This window comes from Scyliorhinus canicula, chromosome 4, assembly GCF_902713615.1.
Source record: "Scyliorhinus canicula chromosome 4, sScyCan1.1, whole genome shotgun sequence".
Lineage (NCBI taxonomy): Eukaryota > Metazoa > Chordata > Chondrichthyes > Carcharhiniformes > Scyliorhinidae > Scyliorhinus > Scyliorhinus canicula.
Window position 1 is genome coordinate 153,720,708 of NC_052149.1, and position 27,605 is coordinate 153,748,312.

Sequence of the window (27,605 nt, forward strand, 5' to 3'; positions counted from 1 at the left end):
ATGCATTTCCTGAGAGTGTGGTGGAGGCAGGTCCATTTGAGGCATTCAAAAGTGAATCAAGACATTTATCAAAAAAGGAAGATTATGCAGGATAGGGGGGGGGGGGGGGGGGGGGTTGGCTGGCACTCGGTGAATTGGTCATTTGGATATCCAGTGCAGACTGATGGGTCACATCCCGTGCTGCAACAATTCTTTTGGCTTGTTCAGGGAATTGCTGCTGTAGTTATCAGCTTCACACATCTGGCATTTTCCACTCTGAGTGGCAGCTTCACCAGCATGCCTGTACTTTAAATCCAGCACAACCTGCAAGTCAGCCGTACTTATCTTACCAATGAAGATGTCTGAACATTTCCCAGAGATGGTCGAGACAGTTAATGAATGGGATTGAATGAAGTCAGTGCGGATATGGCAGAGACAGTTGTACTACCCCAGGAAGAACAAAAGAGTCTTGCAAAAGACTCTTCAAAGACAAATCCAAAGAACAAAGAAAAGTACAGCACAGGAACAGGCCCTTAGGCCCTCCAAGCCCGTGCTGACCATACTGCCCATCTAAACTAAAATCTTCTACACTTCCAGGGTCCACATCCCTCTATTCCCATCCTATTCATGTATTTGTCAAGATGCCCCTTAAATGTCACTATAATTCCTGCTTCCACCACCTCCTCCGGCAACGCGTTCCAGGCACCCACTACCCTCTGTGTAAAAAAACTTGCCTTGTACATCTCCTCTAAACCTTGCCCCTCGCACCTTAAACCTATGCCCAATGAAGTAGAATATTTAGCTATCTGTTCTACATGCGAGCATATTTTCAGTAAGGATAATGGCAACATTATAATAATAATAAGGCTTACATTGCAATCAAGTTACTGTGAAAAGTCCCTAGTTGCCACATTCAGCGCCTGTTCGGGTACACTGAGGGAGAATTCAGAATGTCCAAATTACCTAACAACACATCTTTCGAGACTAGTGGGAGGAAACTGGAGGAAACCCACGCTGACACGGAGAACGTGCAGACTCCACACAGACAGTGACCCAAGCGGGTATCGAACCCGGGACTCTGGTGCTGTGAAGCCACAGTGCTAACAACTGTGCTACCGTGCTGCCCAGTATCATTGAGGAGAAAACTACAGAAATTAAAACCAAGTAGAAGAGTCATCAGCCTGCAGTAAAAGTAAGAAAAGTCAACCTGAAGGTTAAACCAGTATGTCAGACCCAGCTTTGTTCGCATCAATAGAAAAGACGAGATGTTACAGAAGGGTTAAAAACTCCGATGGATAGAAAACACTTCAACATATATTATGAAGGAACTTATTGTCTTTATTTCATGTGTCTCGTAATTATTGAATTAAGATTCAGCTTTTTGCCCTCTGGATACTATCAAGATCTGAAATCCAGCATGGACTCAGTCTCAGGGTTGCCGGTTTTGAGACCCACGAATTGTACTTTCAGAAGGCAGGGAACAAAACACTTTAGCCTAGACCCATCACAAGAAGCAAGCATTTCTGGACAAGGCAAAATCATATCAAATCAAAGATGTAGTTCTAAAGTGGGTACATGAACAGAGGGGCCTGGGATATGTGTACACAGATTGTTGAAAGTGGCAAAGCAGTTTTGGAAGGTGATTTTTAAAAAAAGGCACATGGGGTCCTGGGCTTTATAAAATGAGCACTGTAAGAAGTCTTACAACACCAGGTTAAAGTCCAACAGGTTTGTTTCAAATCACTTAGAATGGCAGATTTAAAGGACATTTAGTAGTGAACCAGGTTTTCAAAAAAAAAAGTTATCATTAGACTTTCAATTTTTAGATGTTCCTGTTCTTTGTCCTTTTTGCCAAGGGTGGTATCATTCCCGGTCCAAGCTTGGGGGACCAAAGGGCTTGTTCCTGTGTTGTATTGATGTGGAGATATACCCTTCCCCACCATCTGGCCTGTGCTTGCGAAATCCTACCAACTGACCTGGTTTGAGACAATTCACACCTCTTTAACCTGGGATTACCCCTCTCTCTGGATCTGTAAAGACTTAATTACCTGCAAATGCTAGCATTCAAAGTATCATCTTGCATCTCTGACTTTGTCAATATATGTTTCTGGAAACTAGCTCTTCATTCATCTGCGGAAGGAGCAGTGCTCCGAAAGCTAATGATTTGAAACAAACCTGTTGTACTTTAACCTGTTGTTGTAAGACTGTGCTCACCCCAGTCCAATGCTGGCATCTCCACATCAATACAACACAGGAACAGGCCCTTTGGTCCCCCAAGCCTGTACCGGGAATGATACCATCCTTGGCAAAAAGAACAGGCACATCTAAAATTTAAAGTCTAATGATGACCATGAAACCATTGTCAATTTTTTTTCTTGAAAACCTGGTTCACTAATTAATGCCCTTTAAATCTGCCGTTCTAAGTGATTTGAAACAAACCTGCTGGACTTTAACCTGGTGTTGTAAGACTTCTTACTGTGCTCGCCCCAGTCCAACGCCGGCATCTCCACATCATTTATAAAATGAGACAAATGTATAAGGACAAGGATATTTATGGTGAAATGTTTTGTAAAACTGGGTTGGTCTCTCCTGGAGTGTTGATTCCAATTCTGGGCACCACACTTTAGGGAGAATTGGAAGCTTTGGAGAGATGTAGAAAAGAAAGACGAGAACAATTCCAGTGATGAAAGGACTTTAATTATGTGGCTATGGGTGGCACAGTGGGTACTCTAAATTTATTTTTAAAAATATGTGCATAAGGAGAATCAAAGGACACTGATTTAAGATGAATGGGAAAATAATCTACAGGGGCATGAGTTTGGACATTTATTGTTAACAGTGTATAATTAGTAACAGGCACGCATCGATAATGTGGTGGATGCAGATTCAGTTAGGACTTTTTAAAGTGAAGTAGATAAGTGTCTAGAAAGAAAATGTGCAGGCCTATGGGGAAATGACTGGGGAGTGGAATGCATCTCCCTAGGGCAGCACGGTGGCGCAGTGAGTTAGCCCTGCTGCCTCACGGCACTGAGGTCCCAGGTTCGATCCCGACTCTAGGTCACTGTCTGTGTGGAGTTTGCACATTCTCCCCATGTTTGCATGGGTTTCGCCCTCACAACCCAAAGATGAGCAAGCTAGGTGGATTGAACACACTAAATTACCCCTTAATTGGAAAAAAAATGAATTGGGTACACTAAATTTATTTAAAAAAAAATAAAAAAATGTATCTCCCTTGTACTAAATCATTGGGTACAACACGGCTTTTTTATCGCAATGTCTTGTGTGATTTTTTTAATAACAATCGCTTATTGTCACAAGTAGGCTTCAATGCAGTTACTGTGAAAAGCCCTGAGTCGCCACATTCTGGCGCCTGTTCGGGGAGGCTGGTACAGGAATTGAACCCCCGCTGCTGACTTCTCCATTACAAGCCAGCTATTTAGCCCAGTGTGCTAAACCAACCCCTATACCCCTTAACCAAATATTGTCACTAATTGGACAATAAATAAATCTGATCATTAGTTACCTTCCAAAGATTGCAGTGGGTATTTTGACAATGGAAATTTTTAAAGGACGTTTTGACCAATTGCCACAGGAAAGATGGGAAATAATTTTAATTTCAAAGTCTTTTTTAAAAATGGCACACATATCAAACTTACTAATCTGCTAAACGGTGAATGTTTTTCCGAGAGACCAAAATGGGCATTTATTAGCTCGGCAATTCATTTTTAAAAAGCTCACATCCATCATGTTGGAAAGTCCTAGGATTTTTCACCTGTCTGATAAGGAGATTGACAAGAGGAACAAAGACAGGCTGGCTGGCTTTTTGAAACCGGAAATCTGGGGGTGCAGCTAAACTTGTTAAAGTGAATGCTAAGAGAGGTTTTGCTGAGCAAAATATATTAGAAGTACTGAATAGTAGTTGAAAGACATCTTGTTTGAATTAGGTAATTAACCCACTGATGTTGGCATGAATGATGTTTCTTTATTTTTTATCATTTCACAACAGGAATTTTTACAATTTGCCCAAGTGATTCTGGTCAAAACGTCCGTATACTCACCCTAAAGCAAAATTAAGCAGCTTACTGTTTCAAATCAGACCTTGTCCCGCCGTCACTGCGGTTTGCTTAGCCCTTCTTTAGAGAGATTGAAGAAACAAAACATACAGATCAATCTGATTATGAAGGGATGCTATTGTTTTGTCCTCGAGTGCTATCATGTGAGTAGATAATAGGGCATTGTGAGTCAATTCCCAGAAAAGTAAGATGCTCTTATCGCTTTCAGGAATGTAAAAACACATCTATGGCAGACCTGTGTTTGTAACATGGAGGATATCCTTTACTCTGAATACAAATTAATCTTCATATGATTTTCAAAATGATCATGTACAAGCTCAAGAATCATATACCACATTGGGGAAAAATAAGTAATTTGGACAGTTGGGCTTTGCTTTGTATTGTAATCAATACAAAAAAGCAGTTGTACACATTAGTTTAAAAAAAACCTTAGTCTCTACCCCATTTAACTCTGACATTTTACTGGCTAATCACTTGACACATTTTGGCTCTTCTGCTATAACTGTTTTATTGCCAAAAAATTTATGAAATACAAATAATTGAAAATGGGACTTCCATCAACAGGCACGTGTGCAATTTATTACAGTAAGAAAGAAGTCTTACAACACCAGGTTAAAGTCCAACAGGTTTGTTTCGAATCACTAGCTCTCAGAGCGCAGCTCCTTCATCAGGTGAGTCTCAGTTGAGGAATGAGCTGCACTCTGAAAGCTAGTGATTTGAAACAAACCTGTTGAACTTTAACCTGGTGTTGTAAGACTTCTTACTGTGCCCACTGCAGTCCAACGGCGGCATCTCCACATTATGGCTACAATTTATTAGAGGAGTCTTGTGCAGGGTGTGTAATTTTTAGCGAAAACCTTACTATTGATGAACTATGTCAAATTTCCCATTTTAAATTTTCAGTCAACTTTCAGGATATACTTGCAGTCCCCAGCCACAGTTTGGCTCTGTGAAGCGAGTTTCCTCAGCATCTTCTGATTTTAAAAAAATATATAAATTTCGAGTACCCAATTATTTTTTTCTAATAAAGGGGCAATTTAGCATGGCCAATCCATCTACCCTGCACATCTTTGGGTTGTGGGGGCGAAACCCATGCAAACATGGGGAGAATGTGTAAACTCCACAGGGACAGTGACCCAGAGCCGGGATTGAACCTGGGACCTCGGCGCCGTGAGGCAGCTGTGCTAACCATTGTGCCACCGTGCTGCCCTGCAGCATCTGCCGATTTAATCAACTTGAGTTTTTTAATGAAATTATCTTTTGACTTTTTGCAGTGGCGTTGGTAACTTGCTCACATATTTTAAAACTCTTGCATTGCACCTACACTTGCTGTCCATTACATTGCTGTCATAATATTTAGTTACATTTTGTGTCTGCATTTGTCATTGTAAATTGCTAATATTATTGGAGATATCGAGGCATCATAGCATAGAAGGAGACCATTTGATCCATCAAACCCATGTTGGTCTTTGAGGAGCAATTCAGTCCCATTCCCCAGCTGTAACCCGTATTCCTGGCGAATTGCTTCAAGTGCCATCCAATTCTCTTTTGAAATAATCTTATTCAATTTTTCTATGTCAGCCATCATAATACAGTTGCAGGCTCAAACCCACAAGATGGTTTTGTGATGTGAATTTCTGAAGGGTAGTTCTTGGTTCCTCATGGGTGGATTGTGTTTATCTTGCGGGTATGTATATATGTGATTTTATATATATGAATAAGTAAACTGAGTGTTGTCAATGGCATTTATTAGAAATGCTTTTCAGGTTATTTATGAAGTGAATGATGTAACATTTTGCTTGATAATAGGAAGTTTGATTTGTAAAGTAGATTTTAAGATGGAAGTGAATTTTAAAAGGAAACACGAGGCTAAATTTAGTGTTCAGCTACCCAAAAGCTTTTTCTCATAAATGCAGACAGCATTAGGGTCAAGAACAGGGCAGAAAAAAACCTAAGTAGCGAATAATCAATGTGTTTCCGTCGGAATTAATGTTTTAATGATTGCTGTTTATTCGGGTATATGTTATATTTTACATGTTGTGCAGACAGAATTTATAATTTAACCTTGGTATTTCCCCTTGAATATAGGGGTTGCTTGGAAAACGGCCAAGAGGTTTTTCAGACACTTGGACATATTTTTCAAGAGACCTGCACTTCAACTGTTTACACTAACATGAGACTAGTGAAGAATTGTAGTGGTTCCCTGCTTTTCTTTTTCAAATGCTTTTAACAAGCTTTTCAATCACTTGTCTTTTGATCACCTTTTTTTGAACAGATGTTGGCCATTCTAATACATATATTCTGATAAATATTTTTACAAGTGTGTCATAGTTCTTCAAGTCCTCCTGGTTCAGGTAGTTTATAAGTCTGGGCTTGTGACTTTTCCATCCAGTGAACTAACCTTGTTTTGAGCATGCTCATCATAACACCAAGCATGTTTAGAACACACACACCAGATCATGGAGAGGATAAACTCCATAGGCAGGGAAGGCGCTGGGACCAGACGGGTTCCCGGCAGACGTCTACAAAACATTCGCGACAGCACTGGCCCCGCACCTGAGATGTTCATAGACTCACTGGCAAGGGGCACACTGCCACCTATGCTAACACAAGCCTTAATCTCGCTCATACCTAAGAAATTCAAAGACCCAACTGAATGCGGTTCATATAGACCCATCTCCCTACTGAACGTAGACGCCAAAATGTTGGCCAAGATCTTAGCCAAAAGTCTAGAAGACTGCAGACCAGAGGTGGTCGCAGAGGATCAAACGGGCTTTGTCAAAGATAGACAGCTAACATCGAACATCAGATGCCTGCTGAACGTGATCATGACCCCATCCGGGGGCAGAGCACCTGAGATGATCATCTCCCTGGGTGCAGAAAAGGCCTTCGACAGAGTTGAGTGGAAGTACCTTACAGAGATGCTGGAGTGGTTTGGGCTCGGAAAAGGATTCACCTCATGGGTGAAACTGCTGTACAATGCTCCCATGGCAAGCGTACTGACAAGCAACACCAGCTCCCAGTACTTCCAGCTGCACAGGGGCACCAGGCAGGGATGCCTGTTGTCGTCGCTGCTATTCGCCCGGGCGATCGAAGGGGGGGGGGGGGGCGGGTCCAGGAGAGGGGGGCTGGAGGGGGGGGGGGGGGGGGGGGGGTAGGGAGGATTGTATGCTGAGCCAGACAACAACAAACTGTAAATAGAGAAACCTAAGAAGAAACCTTTGGGACTGTACAATAAATGAAAACGAACAGCAATGTATATAATTTCGAAATTGACAATAAAAAGATTTTTTAAAAAAGGAAACACTCACACTACCTTTTCAAAAACAAACTGTACTGATTACGGTAGGGAATTGTTTCAGCCTGTTCTTGTCCAATAGAGCTGAATTCTTCCTTTCTCTTCTTTAGTCTCCTCCCTTTGTTCCTCTTCTCCTTCTCTCTCTCTCTCTCTCTCTCTCCTCCTCCTCTCCCCCCCCCCCCACCTACATCTGTTACAATACCAATGCCTTTTGCTGCTTACAGTTACAGTTTCCTGGCCTTAACTGTCTCCTTTTCACCACAAATATTCAATCCAGCTGCACCTCCATCCCCACCAAGGGCACAACCAGTCACTATCCAGCACCACCCTCTTCGGCCTGGCTGAACATGTCCTCATATTGAACCACTTTCCCTTTGACTCCACTCGTTTCCTCCAAATGAAATAATTGCTATGGGAACCCAAATGGTTCCTAGTTATTTCCTACTTTTCATGTGATACTTGAAGCAATCTTCGTTCCAATCCTAATCAGGTCTCCCGCTCTCACCTCGTCTGCTGCATTTGTGTACTGGTGGCATTGTTGCCCCAAACTGGAAAATGTCACCAATTTTCCCTTCCAATTTCCATGATTTCCTCAACTTCACATGATCCCTCTCCTAACCTTCCTTTCCTTAACCTCCCTGTCTCCATTTCTGGGGATATGCAATAGACCAATATCCATACTTCTGTCACTTCCTCCCACCTCTCTTCCTATAAAGACTTTTAATTCCAATTTTTCCATCTCTCTTGCTTCAGTTGTGATGTTGCTTCAATTGTGATGGTGCTATCTTCATAACAGTGCTTTTGAAATGTCTTTTTTCTGAACCAAGGATTCCCTGATCATTGGTAACAAGGTCCTTGATTGTATCTGTTCCATTTCCCACATTTTGTGTTCATTGCCCTCCCTGATTAAGTATATATAGGAGTTCCCTTTGTTCTCACCTTCCAGCTCACAAACTTTTAAAAATCAATTTAGAGTACCCAATTCATTTTTTCCAATTAAGGGGCAATTTAGCGGAGGCAATCCACCTACCCTGGACATCTCTGGGTTGTGGGGGTGAAACGTGGGCGCAAACGGGGAGAATGTGCAAACTCCACGTGGACAGTGACCCAGAACTGGGATCGAACCTGGGTCCTCGGCACCGTGAGGCAGCTGTGCTAACCACTGCACCACCGTGCTGCCCTACCCAGCTCACCAACTTAATGGATTATCCTGCGCTGTTTCTGATGCCTCTAGTATGTGTCCACCGCCAAATCTACTATCCCTCCCCTCCTGTTTCATTCTGAAGGGACTGATTGTTGTTTTAACTCTGAAACCCCTCTGTCTTATGCCTCCTGCACTGATCCATTGTAGCTCAACAGAATTGAGGAATAGCACCACATCTTTCTGTTAGCCTCTTTACAGCCTTCTAGACTCAACATTGAATTTGGCCATTTCAGTTAATAGCCTCTGTCTTCACTTATATCTGACGGCAGCTGTTGGGGATGATTCTGTTATTACCATTTACATTCACAAATGCAGCAAGACCTGGACAATATCCAAGCCTAGGCTGACAAGTAGCAAGTAATGTTTGTGCCACGTAAGTACCCTGCAATGACCATCTCCAACAAAAGAGGATCTAACCATCACCCCTTGACATTCAATGTCATTACCATTGCTGAAGCTCCCACTATCGACATTCTGGGGATTACCATTAACCAGAAGCTGAACTTGGTTGAGCCATGTTCGGGGCAGCAGGGTAGCATGGTGGTTAGCATAAATGCTTCACAGCTCCAGGGTCCCAGGTTCGATTCCTGGCTGGGTCACTGTCTGTGTGGAGTCTGCACGTCCTCCCCCTGTGTGCGTGGGTTTCCTCCGGGTGCTCCGGTTTCCTCCCACAGTCCAAAGATGTGCGGGTTAGGTGGATTGGCCATGCTAAATTGCCCGTAGTGTGCTAATAAAAGTAAGGTTAAGGGGGGGGTTGTTGGGTTACGGGTATAGGGTGGATACATGGGTTTGAGTAGGGTGATCATGGCTCGGCACAACATTGAGGGCCGAAGGGCCTGTTCTGTGCTGTACTGTTCTATGTTCATGTAAATACAATGGCTACAAGAGCAGATCAGAGGCTGGAAAACCAGTGACGAATAACTCATCTCCTAACTACCTCAAACCTATCCACCATTTACAAGGCACAAGTCAGGAGTGTGATGGAATACTCTTCACTTGCGTGGATAAGTGCAGTTCTAATAACATTCGAGAAGCTTAGAGCAGCACTGTGGCGCAATGGTTAGCACTGCTGCCTCGTGGCACCGAGGACCCGGGTTCGATCCTAGTCCCAGGTCACTGTGTGGAGTTTGCACATTCTCCCCGTGTCTGCATGGGTCTTACTCCCACAACCAAGAAAGATGTGCAGGGTAGGTGAATTGGCCATGCTAAATTGCTCCTTAAGTGGACAAATTAAAAAAAGATCCCGGATTGGCAACTCGGGATGAGCACTAAATGCGACGTCCACATCCCATAAATGAATTTTTAAAAATCTCTTCCAGTTCCATGTTTTGTTTCTTTACTTGGCTCATGACCATCTCCTTTAACTTGTGCTACGATTCATTTTATCATTCAATTTCTCCAGTTTCCACCCTATCAAAGGGCCTGCCTTTGTGTCTCCCTTTTCTATCTTTCTAACTTTTTCCAGTTCTAACGACAGATCACAAACCTTTAATAATCTTTATTGTCACAAGTAGGCTTACATTAACACTGCAATGAAGTTACTGTGAAAATCCGCTTGTCGCCACATTCTGGTGCCTGATCGGGTTCACGGTGAATTCAGAATGTCCAATTCACCTAACAAGCACGTCTTTCGGACTTGTGTGAGGAATCCGGAGCACCTGGAGGAAACCCACGCAGACACGGGGAATGTGCAGACTCCGCAGCAGACAGTGACCCGAGCCGGGAATTGAATCCGGGTCCCTGGCACTGTGAAGGAACGGTGTTAACCACTGCTACCGTGCCGCACACCTGAAATGTTAGCTGTGTTTCTCTTTTCACTGATGTTGCCTGATCTACTGGGTATTTCTAGTGTTTTATGTTTTTATGTTTGGTTTCCAACAATTGCTTTTTCATCCTTTTAACAAAGTCAGCTTGTATGTATTCCACACAGTGTTGGTGCTGGGATTGCAGTCAATTATGTTTTTTTATAGATCATAAGTGCATATAGATCCTTAGTTCGAGCACCATCGAGAGATAATGATGGCACGAAAAAAAAAATCAAATAGTTGAATCAGTGTCTGTTAAAAGGAAAACCAGATTTGTGTTTCTGCTTCTGACTTCCTGAGAACCGAAAACTGAAAGATAAGTAAGACTCTTCGTCAGATGAAAGTGGAAGGTGGGAGAAGAAGCAAATAAAGCAAGTGTTCCATTGACTGAGAAGTTGTTGAATTGATTAACCTGCCCACTGCTTATTGGAGTGACAAAAAAAAACTGTTAAATGATGTGAACGATCATCTCGTACAATAAAAAACTGGGAAAGTCAGGAGGTTTAAAGGAAGGGAAGACATGTAGGAATTGCACAGTAGGCCCATGTCTGAAAAAGAGAGAAAATTACATGCAGAACCTTGCCAGGTAGTATTCTAACAAAAAGTACAGTTGTTTTCCATTCATTCATCCAGGATACTACCAGTCCCCATCACCAGTGTCACATGCTGGATGTAAGGGTTTATTGTTTAAGTTACTGAAGTTACTGAAGATATTGTTAAGAGCAATGGACGGCAGTATACTGAAAAGAAATACATGTTGTTGAAGCTTGTATTGAGCTTGGTTGGAGCAGTATTAGGAGCCAAAGGAGTCATAGTTGGTGATGGGAGAATGTGTTTAAGTGAAGAGCCAAAACAGTAATGAGTTCCACTTACAGATAGAGCAAAGCAGTTTCCTATATTGTGTTTGGTCGCCTCAATTGAAAGATGATCCCACAAGCAGTGAAAACAGACAGTGAAATTAGATAACAGCTCACAAGCTCCTTGGGAGGTGTGTTGGATATTCTGAACAATGGAATGGGCAACAGACAGTAGTTGCTTCTTCTGCGGTTGCATTTTAACCCAATCCTTCCCCTTGGTCTGTTAGTTGCAACAAGCAGGAACCAGTTCAACCTCCGCTTCCAGGCCAGAACCAGGACCTCCCTAAACTCTATCATCGAGCTACAGTTCTTACACGACACTTGTGTTTGCACATACTGAGGCCGAGCTACAAACTGTTATCGATACATTCACCAAGACAGATGAGAGAATGGGCCTCAGACTAAACAACCAGAAAACAATCTGCTCCTGCCACATAAAACTGCCCCCCGACCATCAAGATCCATGGTGAGCCCTTGGACAATGTGGATCATTTCCCATACCTCGGGAACCCCCTCTTGGCAGGAGTAGACATTGACGACAAAATCCAACATTGGCTCCAATGTGCCAGTGCAGTCTTCGGATGCCTGAGGAACCGAGTGTGTCAAGACCGAGACCTCTAATCCACCACCAAGCTCATGGTCCACAGAGCAGCGGGGTACCTGTCCTCTTGTATGCATCAGAAACATGAACAATGTACAGCAGACATCTCAGATCCCTGGAGAGATATCACCAACTTTCCCTCTGCAAAATGCTGCAAATCCACTGGCAGGATAGCCATACCAAAGTAAGCATCCTTTCCCAGGCCAATGTCCCCAGCATCGAGGCAGTGGTCACGTTCGACCAGCTGTGATGGGCGGACCACATTGCCCGACATGACTCCCGAAACAAGTGCTGTATACACTGAGCTCTGCAATTGCAAGCGATCACTAGGAGGGCAGAGGAAACACTACAAGGGGACTCTGAAAGGCTCCCTAAATAAATGCAACATCCCCATTGACACTTGGAAATAACTTGCCGTACTGGAAACTGGAGAAAAAGCATTCGTGAAGGCGCCAATCACCCGGGTGTCGTAAGGTGGAGTACATGGAGGCCAAGTGTAAACAGTGGAAGGAGAGTGCAGAATCCAGAGTGTTCCATCTACCCACATCATCAAACACCACCTGCCAAACTGCAGAGGCTGCGTGTGGATCCATGCTTGCACTGTTCAACCACCGCAGATCTCACCTCACCGGAGTGGAGCAAGTCACTCTTGACGCTGAGGGACTGCCAAAACAAAGAGAAAATGATGCAGCTCCTGGATTGAAGAGGATAGGTGAAAAAAATTAAATAATCCCAGTGATAACTATGTAGATTTGCTATTCAACAAAGTATTCAAAGTAATTTTACAGTAGATCAAATAACCACTGTACACCTTTTTTAAACGTGAAAAAGTGAACACGTTGTTAGAATGTGGAATGAGAAACAAGCTGTTAATTTTAATTCACACATAATTAGATTGTGATAATCACGCCATCGCCTACTATCTTAAACATTAATTCCCTTCACGATGGCTGAAGTCTGTACCATGCGCAAAATATGCTGCAACAACTCATTAAGGCTTTAAAAAAAATTAGGTAGGGAAGGAAAGGTAATTACATAAATTGTGGGGGAGAAATCAGATAGGTTGTTGCATGATTTGCCTGGAGACTTTTCACCACCATGTTGGTGTTGCATTAGCAGAAGTTATCTGCTATCCCAGAGCTAGGAAAAGTGAAGAAATTTGATTTGAAATCAGCAAACAAAATATTGCCATGAGTATGTTTCTACTGTTAACTGAGCTTTTACATTCATTTCAGTAATAAGCATTGTACTGTGCCAAATGTTGTGGCCATTAGGAGATATTAATAGACTATTTGAGTTGGGCAACACCACTGTTATTCAGCTTCTTACTGATTTTAGATTTTGTTCCGGCAGTCATTGAAAGTATAGAGTCCCAAATCATATCGATAGGTTTTTCAATTTACATAGTAATTTTAGCTCATTTTCTCCCAGTATGAGTTACTATTTTAACAGATATTCTTGGGAAAAGAGAAGTTAACTCTCTTAACTGTATCCGGAAAGGCTGTGGTTGAATGATTGCATTCTTGTTGCCCATTGGCGTATCAGCAGCTAATCATTACTTTTTGTTAAGTCTCCCAACTGAGCAACATGCCAAGTATGCTTACATGCAACAAGGATTCAAAACCATACAATAGAGAAGACTAGCATTTGTGCAGTAAGGACATCTGGAATGAGAAATTTGTGGAAATATTTTTATCATAATAAACTGGTCAACCTGTGACACAGTTGCAAATTTTCATTTTTAAGTTGAAAATATATCACTTTTTCACCTCGTGTCAGCATTAAGCACTCCTAGTTTCAAGTTGTTTTACAGCAAAATAAAGAGTAAAATTTCCCTTGGTTTGATTTAACATTGTGTTTTTATCCCAACCTCCAAATGTATCCCTCTGCATTACAGTAATGTTATTTTAAATGAGCTAGATAAATGCAATGTCCCATGGCGTTGACAGAGAAGTCAAGCCAACAAAGATGATAGCTGAAATACAAACAGAAAATGCTGAATAAACTCAGCAGGTTTGGCAGCATCGGTGGAGAGAGAAACAGAGGTAACGTTTTGAGTCTGTGTGACTCTTTAGAGCACGCACAGTATTTTGCTTTATTAAAGACGATAGCTGAAAAGATAACAAACTTTCAAAAGGGAATTGCCTATATTCTTGGACAGGAAATAGAAATTACAGGATTATGGCAGAAGAACATTGGAGTGGGACTGATTAGATAGCTGATACAGAGAGCAAACACTAGTCGCGTAGGTTGAATGTTCCTCTTACAATATTCTGTGATTGAAAAATATTAGCCTAGGTTTTAGGGAAGTGTTTAAATGGAGAGGAAGGTGAAGACGTAGCGTTTGGGGAGTAAATTCAAGACCATGAAGTCTAGCAGGCTGGAAACTCAATTACCAATATTGGTGCATTGGTGGGATGAAAGGAGAGATATGTAAGTGGCCAGAGTCACAGTAATACTGCATTTGTGTGGATTGTATGGCCAAATGACATTAAAAGATAGGGAAAGCCAGGCCATTGAAGGACTTAAACAAAATATAAGAATGTTTAATTTGACGTATTAGAAGAGTAGGAGGTATTGTTGGTCAATGGAGAAAGGTGATGGGCAAGCTAGATTTGGTCCCTGGTAGAATGCTGGAGTATTTAGTGTAACTTCCCATTTTTGCTCCAACAGTTGTCTTATTTAATATAAATTTAGAGTATCCAATTCTTTTTTTTAAATTAAGGGGCAATGTAGTGTGGCCAATCCACCGAACCTGCACATTTTTTTGGGTTGTGGGGGTGAGAACCACGCAAATATGGGGAGAATGCAAACTGCAGACGGACAGTGACCCAAGGCCGGGATCAAACCCAGGTCCTCAGTGCCGTGGGACAGCAGTGCTATCCATTGTGCCACCAAGCTGCCCTAACTGTTGTTGTCTTTAACTAGTTGCCAGCTTGTACTGAAACAAACAATTTAAGAGCTTGGAGACATGCTCCTATAGTTGAAGCAGCTTATATATCTTGGATCCAATCAGAAGAAATTTGCAGCACCATCAATCTGGATTCACTTTGGGTCTTGAAGTTGAATGTCTAGTGTGCCAAGACACTATGCTATTTAATCTTTACACTTTCTATTTCTGGATCATGAGATTGAGATCGGATATCTAACTGTAGACCACAGTAGTCAGTTTTCAATACATTGACTTTATTAAGACGGTAGTTTTATACTTAGTGCGTTTGACAAGGTCCCACATGGCACACTGGTACAAAACTAAAATCACATGGGATTCGGGGTGGGCTGGCTAGATGGATACAGAACTAGCTTGGTTATAGAAAACAGTGTCGTGGTGGAAGGGTGTTTTTCTGAATGGAGATCTAGCTAGTGGTGTTCGCAGGGATCAGTGCTAGGACCTCTGTTTGTATATATAAATGATCTGGAGGAAAATGTGGGTAGTCTGATTCTTAAGTTTGTGGATGACACGAAGATTGGCGGAGTTGTTAATAGTGCTGAGGATTGTTAGAGGATATAACAGTATATAGATTGGAGACTTGGGCACAGAAATGGCAGATGGAATTTAATATAGACAAATGCATGGTGATGCATTTGGAGGGTCAAATCTGGGTATGAATTATACTGTAAATAGCAGAACCCTTCGGAACATTAACATACAGAGGGATCTGGGCATGCAGATCCACAGTTCCCTAAAAGTGGCAACACAGCTGACCAAGGTGATTAAGTCGGGATATGGCATGCTTGCATTCATCAGCTGGGGCATTGAGTACAAGAGTTGGGAAATCACGTTGCAGCTGTATAAATCCTTGGTTAGGCCGCATTTTGGGTATTACGTGAAGTTCTGGTCATCACATTATCAGAAGGGTGTGGAAACATGGGAGTGCAAAGAAGGTTCACCAGTATGTTGCCTGGTTTCGAGGGTGTCGGCTATGATGAGAGGTTGAATAAGCTAGGATTGTTTTCACTGGAAAGACGGAGAGGGGGAAAGTTTAAGGGAGATTGTTTTTCACGCAGAGAGTGGTGGGAGCCTGGAATGTGCTGCCAGAGGATGTGGTGGAAGCAGGCACATTAGCACCATTTAAGATGCATCTGGATGGATACATGAATAGGGAGGAACTGACCGAGTAAGGGCAGAAGGTTTTGTTTTAGTTAGGGCATCATGATCGGCACAGGCTTGCAGGTTCAACGGACCTGTTCCTGTGCTGTACTTTTCGTTGTTCTTGTTCGTTATCCTAGTGAACTGTTGAATGGAGACTGTATGAAGACTGGGGCAGCAGGGTAGCATGGTGGTTAGCATAAATGCTTCACAGCTCCAGGGTCCCAGGTTCGATTCCCGGCTGGGTCACTGTCTGTGTGGAGTCTGCACGTCCTCCCCCTGTGTGCGTGGGTTTCCTCCGGGTGCTCCGGTTTCCTCCCACAGTCCAAAGATGTGCGGGTTAGGTGGATTGGCCATGCTAAATTGCCCGTAGTGTCCTAATAAAAAAAAAGTAAGGTTAAGGGGGGGGTTGTTGGGTTACGGGTATAGGGTGGATACGTGGGTTTGAGTGGGGTGATCATGGCTCGGCACAACATTGAGGGCCGAAGGGCCTGTTCTGTGCTGTACTGTTCTATGTTCTATGTACTACTTTGTGTAGAATAGGTAACCATTATTTTATTCATTTATTTGTGCAGTTGCACTTCAGGAAAACTTGCTTCACTCAATATTGTGTGAAGAAAGGAATAATCTCACAGGAACCTAGGCAAAGTGGCTGACCTTTTAAATGAAGTCTGACTAGATACTGAATTGTCTGTGAGCAAATATGGATGCAATTGTGCTAGTGCATTATATTTTGTGCTGGGAAGGCCAAATCAGTTAAATTTATTGTGTTGTGAATGATTGGCTAGAACTTTGGTTACAGTCTTTACCCTGTGAAAAAAATAACACCCTAGAGTAGGAATCCTGAGGAAGTTTTCTCTGGCACTTATGTACTAATTTAGGGTTGCATTCTGTCCATTTGAATGTTGGTGACTTGGACTTTGCATATGGCATCAGTCTCATTTCATCCAAATACAGAAAACATACAAATAAAGATAATATCTCATAGCTATCACTAGAAAAGTTGAGTTATACCCTTTCAAATACTGAGATAATGAAAATTAAAGTTGACCATGAAGAAATGCCACTGGAAGGTGAGCAAATGTAAATATCGGCATTCTTTCACTTGGGCAGTATGATGCAAGATGATTGAGACTGTCAGATGTCAAACCTATGTCATAATGATGAGTGGAGCATTTTGAATGCTCCATTCAATTGAGGAATGAAACGTGATTGGAGAAACATACATTTTAGAGTTTTATAGCAGATGCTGGCGTAGCTGTTTAGATCAGAAATGTGGCAATTCAAAAATACCTTTGACAAGATGGTTCTTTAACATCAGACGGTTTAACAAAGTGAAGAATGAAAGATTACTTCAATAAGTACAAATGCTACTGCTGATTATAACAATCCTGTGAAGGTACTATACCCGACACCTGCATTCAGACACGAGGATACCCTGGAAATCATGGAATTAATGGATGCAGCTTTACTGACTTTGCAATTAGAGAAATGAAAGCTGAAGACCAAATTGGATTGTGATTTTTGTCTATTGCTTTGTACACTGCAGTAACGTTGGAACAGTTATAATGCTGATGGAATATTGCAAATCTGTTTTGTCAGGGTATAGACAATGCAGTCCAGAATCCTCCACACCAAATTAAATTATGCTGGAATCCAGATTATAAATGTTATATGTCTTGGAATAATTGAATGGCATTACATAACTAACATTTAATTTGATAAAATTTCATGTAATTTAAATAATATGAAGCACAAAGATTTTTTTACTAAAAGCACAATATGTTTAAATATTTATGGAAGAAAGTCTGCTGTGGGCAATTAGTCCTTCAACGTAACGTCTTCGGGTTGATAAAGGGTTATTGTTGTGACAAATTGACTTAGTTTTATTTTGGCTCAATGCTGTATTGCTTGTGTTGGGAATGAAACAGTCTTCAGTTTGATTAATTATCGGTATTTTAGAAAGCACTTTAATTGTATACTTCTACAATTAACCAGTCCGGTATCAAGCTATACACTCACTTGCAATTATATTTCCAGATTTGCTCATCCACTTTTCCATGCTTGGAATTGACATAATTGAATGTTTATGGGTATGGTCATCTGTTTCCTTTTGGAAATGGCAAATCTATACAGGTGTATAACATCTGGAGTGTAAACACCAAAGAACTCCTTGCATTTCAAAGAATGCTGCTAGTAATTAATTCAAGCAAGTTAACTAATTTGATCCTGACCATTGAAGTCCATGAAAGAAATATTTCAACTTGCGACCAGTGTTTCCATCCCTCCCATTTTATTTTTGTTCCTATACTAGTACCTGCCAATGGTAAGATAAGATCTGAGTAGAATAGTGGATGACGTCTATGGCCACTAATAGTCTGCCATGGTTTCCTGTATGTAGAATGTGTAATTTTGTACTTTAGTACTGCTTTTGTATGCAGTGGAGAAAATTAATGAACGGTAGGTCAGGCAATTTTCTGCCTTTTGTATCTGAACACATGGAGCATTCAAAATAAAATGGATCAATTAGTAGCATAGATAGATGTAAAGGAGTATGATATAGTTGGGATTACGGAGGCATGGCTCCAAGGTGACCAAGGGTGGGAACTAAACATGGAGGGCTTCAGTTTTTAGGAAGGACAGACAGGAAGGAAAAGGTGGTGGAGTTGCAATTTTTTTTTAAATAAACAATTTTATTGAGGTAGTTTTTGGCTTTGTAAACAGTTACAGACATCAACAGAAAGAAAGCAAAAATGTGCAAACATCCACGTACATTCAATACTTAAATCGTAACATACTGCACAAGCCCGCTCCTCTGTCACCGGTACTACCCACCATTTTATCCCTCCTACTCAACTCTACCCCCCCCCGCTGATGCTCACTCTCCCGCAAAGCAGTCAATAAATGGTTGCCACCTCCGGGCGAACCCCTGTAAGGGCACCAGTCTGGGGGCGTTGGTAACTGCGCCTCTGCCACTCCCGCCGATGCGGTACTCCACCAGCCCAGTGGTGGTGGTGGGCCTGAGAGTTTGGGGCCAGTGGAAGCGACATGTGGGAGCATCGGTCTGGGCCCCAATTTGTGATAACCTCCGGTTTGCCCCCGGGAGTATGGATGGGGGGTTCCGGGTATGACGGAGAGCAGGGATTGAGAGGATGGGGGATATGTTCATAGAGTGGAGCTTTCTGAGTATGAGGCGTTCGAGGAAAGGTTTGGGCTGGCGATGGGAAACTAATTCAGGTATCTGCAGGTGCGGGACTTCCTTCGTAAACAGGTGGCAACCTTCCCGCTCCTACCGCTGAGGGGGGTTTCAGGACAGGGTAATTGCCAGAGGATGGGTCGGGGAGGGGAGTGTCTCGGACGTCTATAAGGAGCTTATGGGGTTGGAGGAGACGCAGACCGAGGAGCTGAAGCGTAAGTAGGAGGAGGAGCTGGGAGGTGAGATAGAGGATGGTTTATGGGCAGATGCGTTGAGTTGAGTCAACACGTCTGCAACGTGTGCCAGGCTCAGCCTGATACAATTTAAGGTTGTGCACCGGGCTCTCATAACAGTGGCCTGGATGAGCAGATTCTTTGGGGGGGGGAATACAGGTGCACAAAACACGTGGGAGGACCAGCGAACCATGTCCACATGTTTTGGACATGTCCAAAGCTTAGGGGATTTTGGCAGGGGTTTGCGGACGTCATGTCCAAGATTTTAAAAACAAGGGTGGCGCTGGGTCCAGAGGTGGTGAGTTTTGGGGTGTCGGAAGATCCGGGAATCCAGGAGGGGAGAGAGGCAAATGTTTTGGCCCTTGCTTCCCTGGTAGCCCGGAGATGGATACTATTGGCATGGAGGGACTCAAAGCCCCCGAAGTCGGAGACCTGGCTATCGGACATGGCTAGCTTTCTCTGTATGGAGAAAATTAATTTGGCCGTGAGAGGTTCACTGTTAGGGTTCACCTGGAGGTGGCAACCGTTCGTCGACTTCCTTGCGTAAAATTAATCGTCAGCAGACCAGGGTGGGGGTGTAGTAGTTTAGGTTAGAGTAGGGGGGTAATAAGGGTGGGACCTGTACGAAAGGTAAACGGTTTTTGCACGTTTATGGTTTTATGTATATTGCCTATTTTGTTGTTTCTATACCAAAAATACCTCAATAAAATATTTATTTTTAAAAAAGCATAGCACTTGTTCCAAGGTGTAATATCGTTCATTAACACAGGATTTCTAAATGACATGAAGTAAAGGTCGGGGTGGAATAACAAGGTAACTGACGAGTTACTAACTGTCCCAAAGAATAGGTACAGCTGGGATTTTGGATTAATTGGGAAACTCGAATAACTTTGTTTTATTACAATAAAATAGTTGTCAGGAGGATTCCATTGATCCAAAAACTGTAACTTACTCGTCGGAGGTCTGCGCCATATAAATCTAACTGGCATAACCACAGGCTGCTATGATATTTTAGATTGGAATAACTGGCAATTGTGTGCTGAAGTTGTACAATTTAGACAAGGCTGAAATCTGCTGTAAACTCTGCAGAAGGGCTCAGTGTGACTTGAAAATGTTTTAAAATAAATTTAGAGTATCCAATTACTTTTTCCAATTAAGGGGCCATTTAGTGTGGCTAATCCACCTACCCTGCACATCTTTGGATTGTGGGGGTGAGACCCACACAGACATAGGGGAATGTGCAAACTGCACATGGGCAATGACCAGGGGCCGGGATTGAAACCGGGTCCATGGCGCCCTGAGGCAGCAATACTAACCACTGTTCCACCGTGCCGCCCCTGATGTGCCTGGAATTAACTGGAAAAAATCACAGTAGCTGTGACCCAGTTGTTTATTCCTTGGTGGGAAATAGCTCTATCCTTTTGTATGTTGGGTTTGCACTGTGTTGAAACAAATAGGAAAGCACGTCATTCCATCCAACCTAGGTTCTCAGTTTCTTATGATTCAGAGGTTCCAAGATGTACAATGCTGCCATGATTAGTGGGAAGATAGAAGGTTGGGGAAAAAAATTACGAACCAGTGAAGGATGACTGAAAAATTATGAAGGAAGAATTTAGAGTATGGGAGAAAATTAGCAAGAAATATAAAAACAAGACCTGAAAAGCCTCATCAATTTTGTGTGGAAAGGATAAGAGTAGCTGAAGTGGGTGTTGGTTCCTTTGCAGAGACTTGAGTAATGACACTGTAATAATCCATTTAAGAGGAATGCTTGTCACCAAGGCATTTCTAGGTTTCAGAATAATGTTAGAATACCTAACCATAAGTGTGTGAATCAGATATAAATATGTACCTGAGATGTAGAACTGTGACAGAATATTATAAAGCAGTAAAAAGTAATAGTTTTATTTATGCAAAAGAGTAATGAAACATTCTAAAGCAGTAATATATTACAAAACAGTTGATGGGGAGTTTAGTAACTCTAGCGTGGGAGGCCAGGGTCTTACCTCCATTAACCTCTGTCATTCATCTGCCATCCGAATTGCCCTTACACAGCTGTTCCCAAACTGTGGGCCGTGACTCCAAGTCGACATGCAGAGGTAACATTTGGGGTTGCAGACTTTTTAAAAAAAATTCTTGTTGGTGGAATATCCCATTATTTAAGCAAATTGCTAGATTTTCCTGATTTATTTTCTTCAAACTGATTTCAAATTTCAAGTCTCCATACAATTATTCCTTTTATAATCTATTTTCTTAAATTCATAAATTATTTCGACATTTATCCACATAATATTATATTGTACACTTATTTAGTTTAAATATATTCTGTAATAAGGGCTGGATTACAGATCTTGAGATATATCAGATCTAAATGCCGCAAACTGGTATCTTAGGATCAATGTGCTTCGAAAATTAATTTTTCAGCACAAAGGGTCACCAAGGACTCGGCTTCTTTTAATTACTCAAACTTTAATTGCATTTCTTACTGTAAGCTTATCTGAAAAGCATGATGAGCAAGGCATCTGCTCCCTCTGGCCTCATTCAGGTGCAAGGGATTCTAAAATTTCCGATTGCAACTGCCAAAAGGCAGTGTTGTGATGGGATAATAACCATCATAATCTTTATTATTGTCACAAGTAGGCTTACATTAACACTGCAATGAAGGTGCCGTGAAAATCTCCTAGTCACCACACTTTGGCACCTGCTCGGGTACATGGAGGGAGAATTCAATTGGCTAATTCCTGATGAAAGAGTTGTCTGCTGAGGAATGGTTGAACAGTGTTCCCAGACAGTAAGACCTGGCTTAGAGTGAACTCACTTAAGGTGTTTCACTTTAACCTTATTAGTAAAATTGTATCTTGCATCTCTTCATTATTGCCAGTTTCACTTCATTTGCTGCAGACTTCTTCTGTGGCCTGTCGACTCTCATGACTTTTCCTGCAATGCTCCTGACCACGTCCTCTCCCGACCTCACCCTTAACATGGATTCCTGTGGGACTCAATGTTTACTTAAAATATGATGTGGAATGCCGGTGTTGGACTGGGGTGTGCACAGAAGAAGTCTTACAGCACCAGGTTAAAGTCCAACAGGTATTTTTGGAATCACTAGCTTTCGGAGCGTAGCTCCTTCAACAGGTGAGTGAAGAGGTGAGTTCCACAAACACATATATAGACAAAGTCAATGATACAAGATGATACTTTGAATGCGAGTCTTTACAGGTCCAGATGGAGCGACTGGAGAGAGGGATAATCACAGGTTAAAGAGATGTGAATTGTCTCAAGCCAGGACAGTTGGTAGGATTTTGCAAGCCTGGGCCAGATGGTGGGGGGGTTAATGTCGTGAGACATGAATCCAAGGTCCCAGTTGCGGCCGTACTCATGCGTGCGGAACTTGGTTATCAGTTTTGCTCTGTGTTTGTGCGTTATCGTAGTGCATTCTGAAGGCCACCTTAGAGAACGTTTACCCCAAGATCAGAGGCTAAATGCCCTTGACTGCTGAAGTGTTCCCCAAATAGAAGGGAACATTCCTGCCTGGTGATTATCAAGCGATGTCCGTTCATCCGTTGTCGCAGCATCTGCATGGTCACGTGGTACATTGGCGGAATCAAATCTTATGATTTGATTTACAGCACTTATTAAAATTGGACTTCAATTTCATGAAACAAGCCAAAAGTGAAACAAAAGCAACACAGCATGTGGTTTGATGTTCAGCCTCAGTGATTCCTCCCTCTGTTGAACTTAATTTGCAGCAACTGGATTAATGGCCACAAGTACCATTAAGCACTTGCCACGCAAATAATTCAAACCTTTTCTTTTGCATCTTGTTACTTGCTCCAGGTTTTGACAGTTGCTGTGTATTCGGCTCTCGACTGCAGTCAGTACCTGGGTTATTGTCAACACTGCCAGCACATCTGTGTTTTCATTTTGATGTGGGGGGTGGTGGGGCTGTGTAAGATGAGAGATTTCAACTACTCGTACAAGTCTGTGGGCAATTTGGGATTGCAGATGACCTAGGATTAGTCTGTGCCGTGTGAACTGCACGGCAGCAGGCTGAAATACCAGCCACTTCTGATAGTTTCTGTGCTCCTCATCCTTAACCCTATTGTTGCTCTGAGCTGTTTTCCCAATGCTTTGCCCTCACATTGTAAAAATAAAGGGCATTGGTTGCCAATCAGCAATACGAGGCGGTTAGGGGTGGAGGACCCTGACAATGTGGATCTTATTTTTGGTGGACTCCTTGGAACTTTCTCATGGGCCACAGATTACATTCTAGATGTGCTCCTGTTGTGGTTATTCATTTTAGAAGTGCAGGGAAAAACAAATGGTTTAGAATATTGTCTGACCATAACTTTGTGTGGCATCTTGGGATGTTTTTCAAATTAAAGCAAGTGAAAATTGATTTCAATTCAGATCAGTGTGAATGGTAAGATCAGCAGATCATTGAAACCATTAACTTTCTGTCTAAAATAGAAGGAAAAGGTGCCTTCCTTTTTTCAACCCCACTAAGGAATTTACTTATGTTTTACAAAAGTAAAATGCTGTAGATGCTGGATATCTGAAATTAAAAGAAAGTGTTGAAAATGTTCAGGTCAGGCACCAACTGTGGAGAAAGAAGAGTTTAATGTTTCCGGTCTCTGTGACCTATCACCAAAATGTTCATTCTGAGAAAGGGTTGCACCCAAAATGTTAACTTGTCTTCAACGTGTTTTACAAAAGTAAAATGCTGTAGATGCTGGATATCTGAAATTAAAAGAAAGTGTTGAAAATGTTCAGGTCAGGCACCAACTGTGGAGAAAGAAGAGTTTAATGTTTCCGGTCTCTGTGACCTATCACCAAAATGTTCATTCTGAGAAAGGGTTGCACCCAAAATGTTAACTTGTCTTCAACGTGGGATAGAATCATAGAATCCCTCCAGTGCAGAAGGTGGCCATTCAACCCTTTGAGACCAACCCTCCGAAAGAACATTCCACCTGGGCCCACTCGCCTGCCCTATCCTCGTAACCGTGCGCATTGATCATTACCAATCCACATAGCCTGCACATCTTTGGACTGTGAGAGGAAATCAGAGCACTTGAAGGAAACCCATGCAGGGTCACTGGGAGAATGTGCAAACTCCACACAGACAGTTCTGACTGTCTTAGCTTTCCAAACTTAGTTGTCCCAAGGCATCCACTTTTTTTAAATTACTTTGTTTGACGTGCATCTTTTGAAAGTGAATATATCTTTCTGTTCCATATTAACCCAATTGGTATTCCTCACTTTAATCTAAAAATGAATTGGTTAAAATTAAATTTGGATTGTAATATTATTCTGAATGACTTTGTGTTGCAGGTGTATGTTGATTTTGATGATTCACGGTGGAAAAAGCATGCCTGGGTGAAAGCTTATGCTGAAGACGTCCTTGTTTTCCTTGTAGAACATACTCTGGTGTGGGCCTCCAGGAAAGATTCAATACTCTCACCGGGAGGAAGGGTTAATGCGAGTCAATGGCCTGCATTGGTAAGAAAAATCTTGTCTCTCCTGCAATTCAGAATAAAGTGTTCACTACACTTTTTAACTCCTTGATCTGTTCCTAATTAGTGCATTCTTTCTTTAAATCACTGGAACCTAGGTGAAATTATAATTCTTACTTCCAGTGGGTAGGGCTGAAGTTTATTAATTCAATGGAAGCTGGGCATGATTTGTTTGCATCAAATTAGATTTTGTGTAGTGCCACCTCCTTCGCTGGTTTAGCTTTTTGATGTATTCCGTTTAACACAATTTCAATTTATTGCTGAAAAGAGAGGCGCTGCTGAAATTTTTCAGCAAGCATTCATCAGGACAAACTCGAATGCTAAAATTTCAAACAATCACAACAACTTAAACTGCAGGACAAAAGTGTGCTGATTGGCAGCCAGATTTACCAACCAATGAGAAAGCACTGGGGGATTACAGTCTCCCCAAGCTCCCGGGTAATTAAAAAAAGTGCACTGCTTGAACGTATTTCTTTTGTTTGCAGAAAATGGGTCCCTGAAAAATGTGACAATAGGTACCTTAATTGTGGGTGTTTATTTTATGTGCTTGAGCTGTAGCCAATGAGTCCAGAGGCTTGGTGAATGAGTTTGCTATTTTTCTGGGAATATATTTTTTCATTAGTTTGGTCCTGATTTTGATTGCAACGGGCAGTGCTATTACTGTTTGCAAGAGTGATTTGTCTGTCCATTCTCCCTCCAACTAAGTAGGCATGTGTTCATTTCTACGGTGCTCTTGGAATTTGTTTGCAAACTCTGGAATTAAATTAGAGAAATTCAAAATTTGAGTTTATTCATCCATGAGATCACTGAATGCTCTAGTGTCTTTTTTTGTGGTGTGATATGTCATTAACTTTTTTGCTTTGTGTTTGCAGACTTATAAAGCACTGGTAGATAAAATTGGTTTGGGTTCCATCGTTCCAGTTGAGTTCTTTGGTGACCGAGTAATGGATTTTTCTGCTGATGGTGCTGCCCTTCGACTATTTAAAGTAATTCATTTTTGTCTCGTTTAGTATTCTTGCTGCATGTAACTTTTTTACAGAAAGTAATCAAGTTCATTTAAGACTTGATCTCACTCTGCAATGTTATCATAACCTTCAACCTCAGTCTCTTGTTCTGGAAAAGCTATTTTTCAGTTCAAGAATTTACATTCCAATAATTGTTGTAAGAGTGCCATAGCTCTGAATAGTTTTCTTGCTATGTTTGTTCAGCCATCCAATACCTTGAACGCATGGGTCATAATTTTGGAATTTAAGCATTAAATATTTGAAAAAATGAGTTGTGCAGGAATTGGCTGTAAAACTGAGTGAGAACCAGTGAGGGTTTTGTTGGCTCCTCTTTACATGTGCTCATGATAATTGTACTATAAATTGGGATGTGGGTTTCAATTTTGAACTTGCTTGGTCGCCTGTATGTTTATGTAACTAGCTTAGGGAATATAACTATCTGTATTTTAAAATACTAACCTGATCATTTACTTCAGTGTAATTGTCGTGAGTATAACATCTGCTTTTTTTGAGAGATCTCTGTGATTACTTAAAACTGCACAATCACAAGACTGGCTTTTGTCTTTTCGCATTCAAATCTTTTATTCAACAACCTGTCCTGGTTTGTCCCCTTTTCATTGAATGGAGATGGGGAGAGAATCTTGACTTCCACATTTGCACCTTGCCTACTACAATGCAGTTGAGATAGAAGTGTTTAAATTTTTGGGAACAGAGGAGTATAAGGCTCTTCCTTTGTTACAAGGATCAACAAAGGTTGTGCAGAGTGTTTTTCCTTACAATGCTGAAAATCCAGTTGGAGTGCAAAGGTTGCTGTCAATGTAACTAAATATTTTATTAGTTCACTCGGGGCCCACCCCTTTTTAGATGCAGAAGTTAATTTGTGCACAATTGCTGTTCTCTTGTGTAGTGTCCCTTTGCAAACACAGCTTTCTTAACATTGAAAACAATGTTGGGCAATTAACATGTTACAAACCTTGTACAAATGCCGTTCCAATTCCCAATGAAGGAGAAAAAAGACAAAATCTGCAACAAACAGAAAATGCTGGAAACACAACAGGTCAGTTGGTATTTGTGGAGAGAAATTGCATTTATTGTTATGCGTGCCCTTTAGAACTGAAAATGAAAAGAAACAGACATTTTCATACTATTGGGGGAAGAAGAGAGCAGATCGGAAAGATAGGGAAAATTCTCTGCATCATCTATCTAAATATCTGTCAAGAGACGGATTAGAACATAGAACAGTACAGCACAGTACAGGCTCTTCAGCCCACAATGTTGTGCCGATCATTTATCCTAATCTAAGATCAACCTAACCTACACTCCTTCAATTTACTTCTGTCCATGTGTCTGTCTAAGAGTTGCTTAAATGTTCCCAATGACTCTGACTCCACCACCTCAGCTGGCAGTGCATTCCACACACCCACCACTCTCTGTGTAAAGAACCTACCTCTGACATCTCCCCCTATACCTTCCTCCAATCACCTTAAAATTATATCCCCTCGTGACAGCCATTTCCACCCTGGGGAAAAGTCTCTGGATATCCACTCTATCCATGCCTCTCATCACCTTGTACACCTCTATCAAGTCATCTCTCTGCCTTCTTTGCTCCAGTGAGAAAAGCACTAGCTCCCTCAACCTTTCTTCATAAGACATGCCCTCCAGCCCAGGCAGCATCCTGGTAAATCTCCTCTGTACCCTCTCCAAAGCATCCACATCCTTCCTATAATGAGGAACTGGACACAATATTCCAAGTGT

The 27,605-nt window shown here is 41.9% G+C and overlaps 1 protein-coding gene across 2 annotated transcripts in view; it reads left to right on the top strand.

Annotated features, from left to right (window-relative positions):
- LOC119965096 (lysine-specific demethylase 3B-like) overlaps nt 1-27,605 on the top strand; it is a 152,699-nt gene that overhangs the window by 4,001 nt on the left and 121,093 nt on the right. For both annotated transcript variants that reach the window (XM_038795387.1, XM_038795388.1), the window contains exons 2-3: nt 24,665-24,832; nt 25,719-25,832. In XM_038795387.1, the coding sequence (XP_038651315.1) occupies nt 24,665-24,832; nt 25,719-25,832 (282 nt within the window). The remainder of the gene's footprint in view (nt 1-24,664; nt 24,833-25,718; nt 25,833-27,605) is intronic.